This window comes from Hippichthys cyanospilos, chromosome 3 (genome assembly GCF_059441005.1).
Source record: "Hippichthys cyanospilos isolate Australia breed blue-spotted pipefish chromosome 3, RoL_Hcya_1.0, whole genome shotgun sequence".
NCBI classification, from domain to species: domain Eukaryota; kingdom Metazoa; phylum Chordata; class Actinopteri; order Syngnathiformes; family Syngnathidae; genus Hippichthys; species Hippichthys cyanospilos.
The window spans coordinates 18208434-18224323 of NC_142371.1; the positions used below are offsets into that span (position 1 = coordinate 18208434).

General features: G+C 45.4%; 1 protein-coding gene across 1 annotated transcript in view; it reads right to left on the reverse strand.

The window, feature by feature from the left end:
- LOC148426045 (nectin-2) overlaps positions 1-15890 on the reverse strand; it is a 124717-nt gene that overhangs the window by 43918 nt on the left and 64909 nt on the right. Inside the window, exons 4-6 of the mRNA XM_088409634.1 lie at positions 14312-14605; positions 14096-14213; positions 12007-12158 (exon numbers count right to left, since the gene is read on the reverse strand). Coding sequence (XP_088265760.1) covers positions 12007-12158; positions 14096-14213; positions 14312-14605 — 564 coding nt within the window. The remainder of the gene's footprint in view (positions 1-12006; positions 12159-14095; positions 14214-14311; positions 14606-15890) is intronic.

Here is a 15890-nt window from a genome sequence, read left to right on the forward strand (position 1 = left end):
TGGGCGGTGGGCGTGGCGGCCACCGCCTCGGGCCGCCCGCCGGCGGGGAGGGGGCCGTGGTTGTTCTTCTCGCCCGGGCGGGACGAGCCGTCGTCGTAGACGTACGCGGGGCCGTTGTTGTTGCCCGCGCCGCCGCCCGTGCCGTTCTTGCTGGCCTTCTTGCCGCCGCCGAATATGCGCGCCTTCAAGTCGCCGGCGCCGTTGGCCCGGTAGCCCTGCTGCTGGCGCCGGCTGCGGGCCACCAGCACGGCCACCAGGGCGGCCACCAAGAGCAGGGCCAGCAGCGAGCCGATCACCGCCCCCGCCACCACGCCGGCGTTGGACGGGTTCACTGACGGCTCTGCGGGAGGGGGGGGAGGAGGAAGGGGCGGGGTTGGAGGAGAAGAAGAAAAAGTGTGAGTTTTGCCAAGAGGGGAAAGCACCAAAGAGTGAAAGGAGAAAAAAGAGGAGGGGCTCGGGTCGTGTTTCTAGAGTGTAAATGGCGTGAACATGAGTTCCGATGATAAATAATTACTTTCGTATCTTTTTGGACGAAATCGCAAATTTTTTCGACATGGAGGCAGCGGTTCTCAAGCGTGTCCGATTTTGAGAGTATCGGCAAATTTAATTGGATGCTTTTTAGGCAGTACGTTTTGCTTTTCGAAATAAGAGCAAATACATTGGAAGATGATGCGACTTATTGCTAAATCGTGTTGAGGTAACTACTTTGCAAAACCTGCGCCGAGAGATACCGCTACACTTCCGTGGTTATCTGTCACACATGCTTGACTCTTTTGAAGGGGTTCCTTCTCATGCACTGTTTAGGGGGTACTTAATTTAAAAAAAAAAAAAAAAATTGACACGAGCTTCTCCACCAGAAAGTTACACCACTAAGATTGCAACGTGCAACCATATATGGCTTAAAAAAAACGGCCCACAATGTTCTGCAAAAGTCACTAAAACACCATTTTCCAACAAGTTCCAATTACTTTGCTCTTAAATTGAAAAGAAAATTATTCCGTTCTTTAGTCATCACTGTTTGAAAATCTTTTCTTATCTTTTTTGGACAAAAGGCAAAAATGTGCTTTTTTTGTGACGTGTTTTCTGCGCAACTGTGTCTTTGACGCAAAAACGTTTTTTTTAGTAGCATCTGAAAACATCCACAACAAAAAAGAGTGTTTTTGATGGCAAAATAACAGTTTATATATGTATATAAGTACATTACATCAGTTGTTTAATGTGTAACTACGGCAAATGTAGCATCCTACAAAGTACGGCGACGGCGAGCCAAATACGAGCGAACTCTCCGGATATCGGCTTGTTCAACTAGGTCAGACGTCCTTTCCGACGGGGAAAGATTAATGGCGTATTTTGTGCGCCTTCAAGCTCGACAACGGGGTCGGCCCACCCGGGTGAAGTGGCGCGTGTCCAGGTAGCCCCTCGCTACGTTGACATTTCCCGCCGCTGCCTCGCGAGCGCTCGTTCGCCACGTCACACACAGGGAAAAAGAAAAAAAAAAAAAAAAAAGTCTCCGCCACTTTGCCCTTCACCCGCTAAGCTCCCGTCCAAGGCTGCCGCTGCTGGCCACAAATCACAAAGAAGTCAGCGAAGGAAGTGCTTGTTGCAAGCCATGCACGCTCGCCGGGCGCGTGTGTGTGTGTGTGTGTGTGTGTGTGTGTGTGTGTGTGTGTGTGTGTGTGTCGACAAAACAGGTGGAGGCCATGCGGGGGTTGACCATGATGAATGGAGCAGAGGCGGGCGGGAATTAGATGAAGAAGAAGAAGAAGAGGAGGTGGTGAAGGAAGAGTGTGAGTGAGTGACAAAGTGATGCAGCGAAATGACAGGGCCTCCTGGAAGGCATGAAGGGAAAAACACCCCCCCCCCCCCCCCCTCCTCCTCCCCTCACAACCAGCAGCGCCCCCTCCCAACAGGAGCCTCCATTTGATTGGCCGAACCGCAAAGAGAAGCCTCTTAAATTCTGCTCGGACTTGTTTTGGAATCCCAACAGGCGAGGACGCTGACATTCACTCGGCAGTATTTCTTGCAGCGCGTGAGCATTGCAGCCAAGAAGCGGCGGCGGCGGCGGCGGCGGCATCTAAATCAGAGCTCCCGTATGACTCGTCAGCCGTATAACGGGCTGGCTCACTCTCTCAACTCACACTTTCCTCTCCGGTGTGCGGCGCAGTATTTTTTTTAAAAAGCTTGTTTGACAGCGAAAAGACTAAACACTGCATTGGAAAAATGCGGGCAACAGCCAGACTCGCCCTCAATGTGTATTGTCGAGTCCACAATAAGAAAAAACACAAGTCGAGCCGGTAAACGCTCGTATCGGCTCAAACGGTGTCGGGATAGTTCCTCGTCTGGCACATCGTCCACTTCTTGTCCTAAAAAAATAGACTGCTATCTCTAGCCGATATGCCTAGTGTTTTGGGGAACGTGGGAGGAAACCAGAGTACCTGGGGAAAACCCAAGCAGGCACAGGGAGAACATGCAAACTCCACACATGAATAGCAACATCGGATTTCTCCATCCATCCATCTTCTTAGCCGCTTGTCCTAAAAAAAATAGAATGCTATCTCTAGGCGATATGCCTAGCGTTTTGGGGAACGTGGGAGGAAACCGGAGTGCCTGGAGAAAACCCAAGCAGGCACAGGTAGAGCATGCAAACTCCACACATGAATAGCAACATCGGATTTCTCCATCCATCCATCTTCTTAGTTGCTTGTCCAAAAAATTAGACTGCTATCTCTGGTAAACGTGCCTAGCGTTTTGGGGAAGTTTGGAGGAAACCAGAATACCTGGAGAAAATACTCGCAGGCACAGGGAGAACCTGCAAACTCCACACAGGAAGGCCAAAGCCAAAAGCAAACTAATTTTTTTGTTGTCATTTTTACATACGTGCAGTATTTTTCCTCCCAATTATTGACACTACCTGCATATTTTAATTTAAATGATATAGTAAAATACAAAGATTTTATTTCCTGAAACCCTAGCTGTGCAGGGCACCCTTGTTCACCCTCATAGAAGTCCATAGCAAGTCCATAGACCAAAACTTGAGACTCCAAATCTTGAGGCTACGCCCCTGACCAGAGCAAAAAAGTAAAAATAATTCTCTATTGTATTTTTTGCGGGAGCAAAAAGAGCTGAGTCAACGAGCTGCCTCTTTGAAGTTAAATCGATGCTTTTTATTGTCATGAAATTATGGGCTACTTTGCAATCTCCTCATTTTGGCGCCTCATTTTGAATTTTTCCCTTCAAACTGCTCCGAGAGACCCGCCAATACAAGTATCGAAGCACCGATACTTTGTATCTGTACCATACCTACTCATAGCGTCAGAATCTAACCTCGCCCCACGACGCGCCGGCATACAATACAGCACCTGCTTGTTCAACACGAGCGACAAGGTCTAGTTTCCGTGAAGCGTCCACACTTCTGCCAGCGCCAAGAGAGAACAGCAGAAGAGCGCCGTAATCCTCAGCTCGCCGTCAGCACGCGGGATGATTTAGGTCAGGAGATGCCAGCGAGCATCCGCTGCTCTGCGTTTAGCAATATCTGGCAGCGCAGACGCGCTTCAATTGGCACAATAAAGGAGGAGATTTACTAGAGGGTGCTAGCAGGCTAGTAAAGCCGGCGGAATGGCAGCACGGCACAGCGGCGCGAGGGCTTGGCGCCGGCTGTCAGGGGTTCGGGGCCTCTAGGTGCTTTTTAGGAAGACGGCCTGATGCCCAGCGTGCAACCCCGCGACCGTTGTCCAGCAGCGGTTAGCGCCGGGCGCTGACCCTGAGCCCGGCCTGTCTGGATTTACTCCACCGTGAGGCAAAAAGCGTCAAACAAAATGCGCCGCAGTGCATTAGAGAAAAGATAATGGATACGAAAAAGTCAGGTTACGATAATATGCCGGTTTGCTTGCACTTTTCATCCACGATTCCCACCGTAGAACTAACAAACATAAAATTGACGTGAGCTACGGCTGATATTGAACACGCGTAAAAACAGGTATGTATCAAACCGTTTTGGGCTGTTGCGTCTGACGTTAGCATTGTCAGGCTGAATGACATCACAAAGGAAGCACTTTGCATGACCCCAAACTAAACTTACAGCGACAATACGCAAGATTTAGATCGTTTTTCATTCAAACCAAATAAATTATTCTAAAGGTCAAAAACCGGCAAATAATTGTGGTCTTAACAACTAACAGTATGTTTTAAATAAAATTGCAGGTCTAGTTATCATACAATTATATTACATGGGGGGTGGCATTCCGGAGGTCGCAATGTCTTATATATAGCTACAGGCAGCCAGAGGAGGAGTGTATATTGCTGTATTTACCGTAATGCCATTAAAACTTACATGTGAAAAATTACACACTCCCTTAAGTAAACTTACATGTTCAAAAAAAAAACAAAATAAATATTCTTGCTCGTGTGGACTTGTAAATGAATCCTGACTCACTGGAAACAAAGTAAAAACATACAAATTAAACGACTTTAAAAAGGCGATATGACACGAAATGTTTTGATGATGCACTAATGTAATTCTCATATGTATTTGTTGGTGTTTTTTGATGCATTTCATTTGCCCTTTACATATTAAATGTGGATAGCTAATGAGCACGACAACATTACAAACGAGTGGTAGTTTGATGCTAGGCTAATCCAACAGGGCTTAACATGTTAGCTATGTAATCTCAGGGAATGATACTCAAATATTCATACTTGTTATCCGTCTGGATTATTAAATATAAATCCATCACCACAGGTAGATTAATCTCGTCCCAGAAATGCTACAGAAGGCAATGTTACATTTACCTTATTATAAGAACGATTGACTACATTTATGGTTGGATAACATCACCGCTCTCCGTCATACATTGTTGATAGAGGTTGATTAACAATGAAGTCACCCTATAAATATCAAATCAGCTACATGGCTAGACTTGGAATGAATAGCTTTTAGTCAGTCATCATTCATTTCAGTAGTTCAACATTAACCCCTGGGGGGGTTATTGCCCTGAATGGAACAGTGCATTTTTCTTTTCAATTTAAGAGCAAATAAATTGGAAGATGAAGCAATCAATTGCTTACTTGTGTTTGATATCACACATAAAAGAAGATCAAAAAGCCCGAGTTGGGTCAAAATTTCCCCCCAGGGGTAATAAGCTATATAATCATGTATGGTTGGTGAAGGTTATGCTAGCTTGTGCCTTTTTTTGCCATGGTTACAATATGAACTTGAATACAAATAAAGTCATACTTTTATAAATGTACCACATAACATACGATACACGGCTAGTTTGCGAACATCATTAGCGTTAGCGAGACAATGCTACATGGATAGTTCAGCAAGGAAACCCAATCAAAGTTCTGTTAATGGTATTTTTATTGGTGTAGTGACACAGAGAGAAGAAAAATTCCCAACCTTAGATGTCTTAACGCGCAAATGCCACGTGAAATACTGTCACATGGTGCTTTTTTTTGTTAGCTCCATAAGGCTTTGGATAAAAATGAAATATTCACTTTTCATTTAGTTTTAATGGCGGTTTTTAACAATGGATTCCCCCTATAAATTTAACATCTACCTGGCTAGCAGACTCATCTAATATGGGTTAGCAAAGTACCACCACAAGCTAAAACGCCCCTTTTATCGCATAAAAACCAAACGGGGACTTGATGTCACCCTGCGTCGAATTAACGACGGTCGCTGCCGCGCAACACAAATCGGTTGTTGTCATTCGACCCCTTTTCGTGACGCGACGCCACACGGGGCCCCGTTGATGAACGGCGGGACTGAATTATTCTTGTACCGCCGATTATTTTCAAGAAACAAATTGCGACGCTCTCCGGCGTCCGACACCTGAGCCGGAGCCTCTTGGCGGGCGCCTCCGCGCGCTCCTTCGCATCCCATTTTCTCCATCTCGCCTCGCACTCCGCCGCGCGTCTCCTCGAAAGCCATTTTCTCTGCCGTCTTTAATTTACACTCGGGTTTCTGTCATGTTACGTCTCCTCGCTCTCGGGTCTCCACGTAAGCCCCGGGAAGAAAATTAATCATGTCATGTGGCTATATCTTACGTTTATTTCAATATTCCCTTCAGCTCTTCAAATCAGACGCCTGTGTTCCTGGTAAGGGTTCTGAGTTTTGACGCGCAGATGTGCATTTTTATTTCGGACGTATTCTTACTTGCGATAATTAGCGTAACGGGATGAACGAGAGGGTGGAGATCAGTTAGCTGTTAGCCGTCGGTGCCCGTTGCAGCTAACAGTAGCTAGTTATTCTGTTTTGCTATAGTTTTTACATTGCGGCCAAACCGTTTGTGCATCTTTTACATGCTAACATAGAAAATACCAGAATTAGACCCTAAAACCAAGGACGCGAACTAAGGTCAGTTTCCCTTGACATAACTAGTAATACACGTAACGGTAATGTTGCTCAATATTACTCCGAAAAAGAAGCTAGCGCTAATAAACGCAAAAAGATGCGCACAACCTCTGAAAAAAGACTAGCAAAAAAAAAGTGAAATAAAATAAAAGGGATTCCTCCCGGGCTGTGCTAAACATCACGATTCACACAAACCAAAGCGACGGTTAGCCCCTCAGCGCCCGCTTGCAAAAAGAACACGGGAAATGCATTATCACCTCGGGCTCCGAGCGGCGCAGCGACATTCAGCGTGACAGTCGGCTCTTGGAAACCACATTCTGCACTTACGACAACGGGGAAACAACCCAAAAGACCAAAGCCGATCCTCGCTAAACTCCCTCGGTTAGTTAATGAGCCGGCTACTTAGCTAGTTAGCTCGAGGGCTTCATTTTCTTTCATCGGCGGAACTGTTAGCTAATTGATTTGAATACCTCCAGGCGTTTTTTTTTTTTTTTTTTTCCTGCCTCGGGGACCCATTTATTGAATGTACGCTATCAGGAAGAAGTCAAGCTAGCGGCAACAGGTGTCGATGCTAAGCGTGACAGTAACACGTCGCTAACGCAGCGTGAAGGCCAACTCCGAAATGAATCATAAACTCCGAAATGAATCATAGCTGCGCAAAAGACAGCAAAGCTTTGCCACAGTTAAGAAAATTCATCCACGAAGCAAACGGTTTGTTACGGACCGACAGTCGGACGCGTTGTCACTCGCGATATTACAAATACGAAAACTTTACGAGACGATAGTCACGTGGAGACATTGTGTTTTGCCATTAAAAATGATTCTACTGTATTTTTTAGGGCTTTTTCAAAACCGGTTGTGCTCCTTCACTCCTAGCCAATCTCAAACCTGACGAAATTGACGCCAAACACACGGACGCCGAAAGAAAAATAATCAAGACGGTAAAACGCCGGCTATTGAAACTGGCAAAGGAAATATTACAAAGTGAAAGAACGGGGGGAGAAAAATAGACGCAAAGGGCAAGTTTGGACAGACTGATATTGAAAAGCAAATCGCAGTATAAAAATATGAAAATAAGATTGCATTCCATCGACTTGTTTCTCACACTGAATGGCAGCTTTTCTTCTGGATGGCAAAACGCGAGCGCGGCGTTATGGAGGCCTGGCTGCTTTTCAGGTTTTCAGCATGCGGCTCTTGTTGTGTTACAAATCCTTTAGCGGATGTTGTCTTCCTGAGACAACACTTTAAAGATTCAACAGCGCCATGTAAGCGAGTCGTCGGGGGCTCCCCGCGCAGACGCTCGGCGGGCCCCTTCTAACAAGGCGCTGATGCTATTGAAATAAGTAGGTTACAGAGAGGGGACATCCTCCAAACGAAAGCTGTTGCTAAAAGCTGAGGAACATTTCGAGGTGGCGTTAGCCAGGATGCGGGCTCCACAAAAAAAGGCCCGCTTGCAGGTAGGTGGGAGGAAAATAAAATACCACTTGGTGAAAAATTACTGTTTTCTAAACGAAAAATACAGCGCAAACCTGCGTTTTTTTTCTTCTCAAAATGCGGAGCCGAGTTCAACCGAGTTTTAGGCACATTCTTCCTCCTTGTAAGATGAAAAAAAGGACTAAAACGAAAAAAAAAAAAAAAAATGACCTGAGCTGTATGCTAACAAATGATGGTATTATGAGGGGTATTTATACACTATTTATCCACTTTATATTACTAAGGCCTACACACACACACATTTATATACACACACAAACATATACACACACACACATATATATATATACATACATATATATATATATATACACACACACACACACACTCAAACACATATACAGTATGTATATAGTTGGGTCCTTCCAACCGTTCCATAATCCCAGTTTAGTGGTCTCCCTCCTTTGACGTAGCCCCCGGCGGGCGCTCACGCTTCGTCCTCCGTCTTGTTCGGCGCAACGGCGACTCAAAAAGTTAGCACGACCTCGTCCGAATCGGCACACGCGGTCCGAGGCGTTTTGGCGCCGGAAGCGGACGGTCTCTCCGCCGGATAGCGCCGAGTCCTCCGCGAAGAGAGCCTTTCACCCGCAGGCGATTGGCGTCGGGTGTGCGCGCGTCTTCCGCCATGCGAGAGTTAGCCAGAGAGCAGGTCCGGCGGAGCCCGGTCCGCCCGCGGGGTCAAACTGGCCCGCCGCCCATTAGCGCACGCGCGCGCGCGCTTGGAGAAGTTAGCACGCTTGACAGCAAACGCTCGGCGGCTACGCCGGCGGCGCGGGCAAGGCGAGCCGCGTCTTTTTTTGGAAAGCTGCAGCGCGACTTACTTCCGCTCCATCGCTCTAATTACTTTCGGTCACTTGGAGCTTTTGATCGCACCGGACGGAGCTTCGCAAGAAGCATGCTGATTCTTGCTCTTTGCTCTTCGTACCGTATTGCCTCCTGAGAGGATTTGTGTCAACTATAATGGACGGTCGTTTTCCATCCCTATGCTTTGGAGTTCCCCTACGGGTGTGCTCAGTGTAAAATACGAAAAAGAAAAAGTTAGTTTTGAGGTATTTTGTCATTTGTATTGGAAATTCTTCAGTTCTTCATCATTTCTTTCATCGTTTTTATTCCCTTTGTTTGAAATTTCGATATGCTACACATGCTCCAATACATACGTGACTTTGTAAACGTAATCTAGAAACTGTATTTAAATCCACAAAAGAATATATTTTAAGGTTTTCGGTTTCAGTTTAATATTTAATTGAATCACAATGATATTCTTTTGAAGTCTTGATTGGTGATGGCTTTTTAATATAATCAAAAGGTATCCCCGCCATTCTTCAGATCCACAAAAGTATTTAATTTGTGATTTCTGATTATTATTAAAGTTTGAATGACTGATTGTTTTGTTGACATTCTATTTAGCTCCATCTAGTGGATGCATAACGTAACCCCGGAAACTACTGTAGCTTCTATTCTATGCGCCTTATAATGCAGTGCGCCTAATATATGAAAACAGTCTTGAAGGTGCGCATTATAATCTGGTGCGCCTTATAGTATGGAAAATGCAGTAGTTTGTTTTTAAGTTTTTAGATTTTTTTTGTCATTTGTCCTAAATATAAGGCTCCGTGATTCAAATATCAGATTTTGACACCGTTTTGACTCCCAAGCGCGCGCGCGCACATACACACAAGTCAAATCGGGTAAAAAGAAGCAGCATGATCACGCCCGTCGGCCTATTTTGGCACTTAAGGTCACACGCCAGCAGCGTCCGCAGATTTGATTGCGCACTCACGGGGAGTCATTTCACAAGCTCTTTTTTTCAAATTGAAGCAACACTTTAAGTCAAATGGCTCCATTCCATTTCTCCCTTTTCTGCTCTTTTGCTGGGTGAGTGGGAAAAAAAGCTGATGGACCACAAGAGATGGAGGAGGAAGAGTGAGAGAGCTTCAAGTTTAAGCGGAGCTCGGAGAGAAAAGCGGGGTGAAGAAAGGGAAACGTGGGGATAATATATATTGAAAAAAAAAAAAAAAAAAGGCGAGGGAAGCAGGCAGCAGCTCAAGCGGCAAGGGTGACTGATCCGCTCCGAGAGGCTTGGAGACAAGACAGACACACGCTATGTAGTCACAGATAGCGCAGGCCAATAGCTCTGCAGATAGGACGCAGTGGCACAAGACTCCCATGGGACTTTTAAATGCCTTCAGCATCCTCTCTCTCTCTCGCTCGCCCGCTCCATCCCCTCATGCCTCCGCTGGATTGCACGCTGGCACTGATTCATCCTGCTGCACACTCCCTGACTTCTTAGTCCATAAAAAGCCTCAATCTTCCTCCCCGCTTGCCTGTGCCGCCTGGACTTGGACTCCCCCCCCCCCCCCCCCCCCCCCCTTTTACGCTGAGGCTTTGCTCCTCGCCTGTAAAACCGCGACGGGAGGCGGCGTGATGGCTCGCGCCACACGGGACGCCCGCACTTGGCTAGGCAGCCAGAACAGAAAGGTCTCATGGGAAGGGTGACGCACGCTGTGGCACCATATGGGGAGCCGAGGGAATGCAGCAAAGAACCCAGTAAGGAGGGCATCGCGCTCTGTAAAGGACGGTTCTTGTGATGTCGTCACCCCCCCCCCCCCCCCCCCCCCCCCCCCAAACACGAGCGCCGCCGCCACCTTCCCCCATGTCAGCTGAAAATAACTTCCTGTTAAGTAGTGTAGAAAGGAGGCGGGTGGAGGTTATTTTTTGCGCTTGGGGAAATCGTACCATAGGTGCGGATGGAACTGGGGGATGCAATTAAAAAAGTTGAGGAGGTTGGCAATTTCTGACACTTAAAGGGAAAGTCACCCCGAGAGTTTTCTTGGCAATAATATGTTCGATGTGCCCCCATTAATCGAAAAATGGCATTCTGATTCATATGAATGACTGTAATCAGCAGTGGTGGGCAACTTTCAATCGTCAGAGCCCCGCCCCCTTTCCGTCATTGACGTTCCGTCATTTTTTCAAGCCGGACGAAATTGTAATGGTCGGTCCGTCCATGGGTGAATTTTTGCCTAACCTTTCGGGGGTCCGTCATTCGTCAGGCGCTGGTCTACTTCTGTCTGCGCTCACACTAATTCTTATTTCTGTTTTAGTACTTAAACTTCAAGTTAGTCACACTGCAGTTGAAAAAAACCATAGTAATATAAGTGTAACACGAAAACAAACCCATAAGTTACAGTTACACTGCGGTTGAAACACAACATAGTAATATAAGCGTAACACGAAAACAAACCCAGCTAAGGGGTTTATCCCAAAGCCATCAAGTCAGTCAAAATTGAAGAATAAGGATGATTTGCGGAGATGTTGTAATGTTGTGAACTCCTAATTCCATGCCGCCAAACTAGCCGTGCACCCCATTTTGCCTCCGGAGCAACAAGAATCCATTAATTTGCCACAAATGTGTCCATTCTCAACAATCAAAGGCCTAATGAAGCAGATAGACGCACAAAGCGACATTAAAGTCCACTTGACACGCCGGCCATTTTCCACGCCAGTGAAACGCTAACGACGACTGCGGCCCGGCCGCTAATCGACGTCGCTCACTTGCTTTACCCCGGCCTCTCCTGTAATCAACGACGGCCAAGAACATACGGAACAGCTATGTTTTTTTTTTTTTTGTTTGATCAAGGCGTTCACGGGGTGAAGTTGGGCGCCTCATTAAACAGAAATAAATGAAGTTGCGCAAAGGCGAAGTGTTGGCAAGGGGGAGCGTTTGCCATAATACACACACACACACACACATACTGTGGACAGAGCAGTATCTAACCTTACACAACATTGTAGGAAGCGTGTATGTGTGTGTGAGTGTGTGTGTGTGTGTGAGTGTCATTCCCCGTGGGCAAGATAAAAGCTAACTACACTTGGAACGTGTTGCCTGCGTGATGAACGTTCGTTTAAGTGTTTTCCCTTTTTTCCGGGCGGAAGCTTTGTGATTTCGTTTGTGGAAAGTGTGATTTTGTTCTTTGACTTGAAACGGTGTTATGACACCGCCAGCCGAGTATTGCTGGCTAGAGGATGATGAAAAGAAAAAAAAAGAAAAAAAACTTTTCGCATCATTATCCGCAATCGCCATAATTGTCTCAGCAGACAAGCAGCACAAAAAAAAAAAACATCTCCAGCCTTGTTTTGAGTTTTTAAACTGGACTGACCTCTGACAAAGACCGTGACCTGGTAGCGGCTGACCCCGACCCGGTTCTTGACCTCGCAGATGAAAGTGGTGTTGACCGTCTCGTCCACCTTCAGCACCTTCAGCTGGTTGTCTTGGACTAGCACAGTGTCGGGCAGCCTCTCTCCTGTTATGCTGGAGAAAGATGGCGGGATTACCGCATTTGGCAGAGTCGACGCCCCTTTTTTACTTCAATTTGGGTGAATTTCACAAAAACGCAGGTGTCGAAATTTTTCGCAAGCCTTAAAAATGTGATAATAGTTAAAGTAACATCACTGTATAGTTATATACAGTATTAATTAGAGTATTATGACTAAGACTTTTGCATGATGGGAGTCCAGGCTAAACCAATCATCAAAGTCTTAAAAGGCTTGCAAATGTCATAAGTTGGCCGTTAGCGCCGCATGGTGGTTTTGGGGTGTCAACACAAAATTTGCCCCGTTGCCATTAATGCAAAAATTGTGAGAAATGCATGATAAAACATTAGGTTTTCAATATTTAATATTTTCAATTTTGAATGGCAGTAAATGAGCCCGACATGGGCTAAAAATGACACCTATAGCGTGTACCTCTCAACCTCCAGTTTGCAAGAACCTCATCCGAAACTCAAGGCGCACACACAAATAAAAAATGATTGAAGACAAAAACTCGAAGGTATGTAAAAGTACGTCTTTGGGAGCGAATGAGTTAAGAGCAAATTAAATAGAAAAATTAATAAATCAGACATGATGGCACAGAACTCTAATCTATGTCTTTTTTTTTTTTCAAATCATCAAAAAACGCTTTGTGCTGATTGCCGAAAAGAAAATTCTGATGACCGACGACTGATTACGTGTAAAACAAGTCCTCAAACAACGTGATTACCCAGCTTGAGGCATTTTTTTTCTGCCTTATGAACAATGCATATTGAAATAATTTGCTCAGAACACGTTCTATATTTTGGCCTAGGCTATTTGTAATACTAATATATACTATTAATTCCATTTTTTACTTCAATTAGCATGGGTTAGCGATAGCCTCCGACTTCGCCATCGTACAATGGAAAGCCTTGATCTCGACTTGCTTACAATATCGTGTTTGTGTATTTAGTGCTGATTTCAAACTAATTGGTTAGCCATGATCTTAAAAGAAGACGTAAGAAGATGTTTACTGTGTAAAATCAAGAAATACAGTACAAAGAAGGCTAGGCTAGGCTAGCTAGGAATTATGGCCATACGTAGCTCAAATGTCAATAAAACTGTCATTTTGCCTTTAAATTTATGATGTTAATTACACACATGTATATTATAAATAAGTAGCACACACTATATTATTTGTTACTAATTTTTAATATGTATATAGAATTTTGATGTTTTTACAGGCATTAGCTAATTACCATAGTTTCCAATGATTTCATCTTACGATCTCAGAAGGGTTCACCGTCCGTACAAGCCGATTGAGCACTGTAGTAAGAACTGTGACCATTGGATGGCAGTGTTTCCACACTAACACAGATGTTACCTACATGCAATTCAAAGCAAGGAATGGAAGTCAATCTTTCATAAGACACCGCTCGTATTTACACAATATTCTGTTGGCCTTGAAAGGTGAGCGAAAACGTTAAAAATGCTTTTCTTTTCTGATATCGCTTGGCACTGAGGGAGCTGAGGTACAAATAAATGCGAGGCAAACACAAAATCGGGACGCCGCACGCAGATTTCCATTTAGGGTGTGACGCCACCCAACTCGGATAATCCAAAAGAAACGAACAGCGTCGCGCATTCGTTTCCACTTTCTCCACTTTCTCACGCCGATTTTTTCAAAGTTGTTAATGGATGAAAATTGCCAAGCGGACGAAGAGCGCCCATTCTATTGTATTTCTCACCGCCGAAGGGTTAAACCTCAAGTCGGGGTCCATTATGAGAAATTAAGTGGCTATTTCCATTATGGCGGCATGGCGCTCCGGCGGTCATATTGGAAAGAAAAAAAAAAAAAAAAAACGCCGATTACAGCTCACCCGCGTGATTGCAGGCTTGGATATGACATGCGAGGAGCCCCAGAACAAAAGCGTGCAGGAACGCGGCGCTACTCACGTCTTCCATTGGACCGTGGTGGGGACGGGGTTGCCGGCAGCCTGGCAGGTGAGCGCCACGTTGGTGCGTCCCACGTACCAATTATTGTCGTAACCCGTTATTGTCACCTGGGGGGCGTCTGGGAAGCGGGAAGGAGAGAGGGAAACGCCGAGAAGAGCCTTAATGACTTTGAGCTCGGCGGGAGGGCAAAAAAAAAAAAAAAAAATTGCGATTTACATAAAACTTTGAGTTTCATCTGGAAGCTCTCGGGCGCCGTCTGCGTGCGGTGCGTCACCACGCAGCTGATGTCTTTGCCGTTGTCGGCGGCGGCGGGGGCCAGCCGGTACTCGCTGACGACCGACACCGTGTTGTCCTGGCCCGGCCGGGACGAGGTGCTGGCGTTGCCGTCGGCCGCCGTCACCCAGCGGATCTCCGCCTCCGGGCGCCCGTTGAGGGACTCGCAGCGGGCCACCACCTGCCGCTTGCCGCCCGCTTCCACCGTTAAGGCCGAGGCCGAGTTCTGGGGCTTCGCTGAATGCGAGAAAAACAAAACAAAAATCACGTATAATTACTTAACTTGCTACCGAATAGCGATACAATTTTCCGTAATTCAGCGGTCCTTCAAATTCCTAAAATTTTTTAAACGGGCATACATTTTTGCGATTTTTTTTTTTTTTTTGCTGTTTTCCCTACATGTTGCCGACCGAAGCAGCACCAAAAAAATTACAAACATACAGATTTTAGATTGCTAATTTCAAGTCATGCTTTTAGCTCATTCAATCCCAAAGACATGTTTTTAATCTCTCTTTTCATTTCTATTTTTTTAACTGTAAGATTTGACAGTTTTTCATCACGGACAGCAGGAGAAGCTGCATTTACCATCGTCCATTGCAATAATTAGCATAACGGCCCCCAGAAAAAATGCCACCCCCCATGTAATATAATTTTATGGTAACTGATAATGTATAGTGTATAGATAATTATAGACAATTTTTTTATTTATATATATATATATATATATATATATATATATATATATGTGTGTGTGTGTGTGTGTGTGTGTTACTATATACTCAAATGGTAGAAAAATTAGGCTTTTTTTATACATTTAAGTATTGAAGATAATTAGAGGGAGAAAAGGATTTGTTTCTTTGAGCTTTGAAAAGAGCAACATGAGGAAAATGTCGATAAAAATGAGTCGTTGAAGTGATAAGCACGTCAGCCATGAAGGTGAGTGTGTACAGATGAATTTCCGCCACTAGACTGCTCATCTTTTTGATTTATTGCAGCAGTTGTGTCTGAACTTGTAATGTGTTGCTAATTGCTTGCCATTTCCAAGCAAAATAATCACGCTAAATTATAGATTAGCAAGTATGTCCCATTCGACAATTGGTTCCGAAATGGGATCAGAGCCGAGTCGGACGCCGACGAGTTTGGATCAATACGCAGCCGGCGCGAATCCTCGGCCGGTCCGCCGCGGAGCCAAGGTTAGTCCGACAGTTCCATCGCATTAGCGAGAACGCAATTGATCTGACAATAGCACTTCTAACGGCAATTAAGTGGCGGACGGGACGGGCTTTTAACCTCCGTGCTACTTCCGCGAGTGAGAGAACTCCAAGCATTTATAAATATGGAAAGAGAAAAATCGATAACAGGGGGTTTCGAAAATAGAGGGTGGGAGTACTCCAGGGGGTAAGTGAAGGCACTTTAGGGGCGATTTGAACATCTGTAGGTGTCAGCAAATCTCATTGAATGCGGCGAAAAGAACAGTGTGGCTTTCTTTTCAAATCGAGAGCAAATGAACTGGAACACGAAG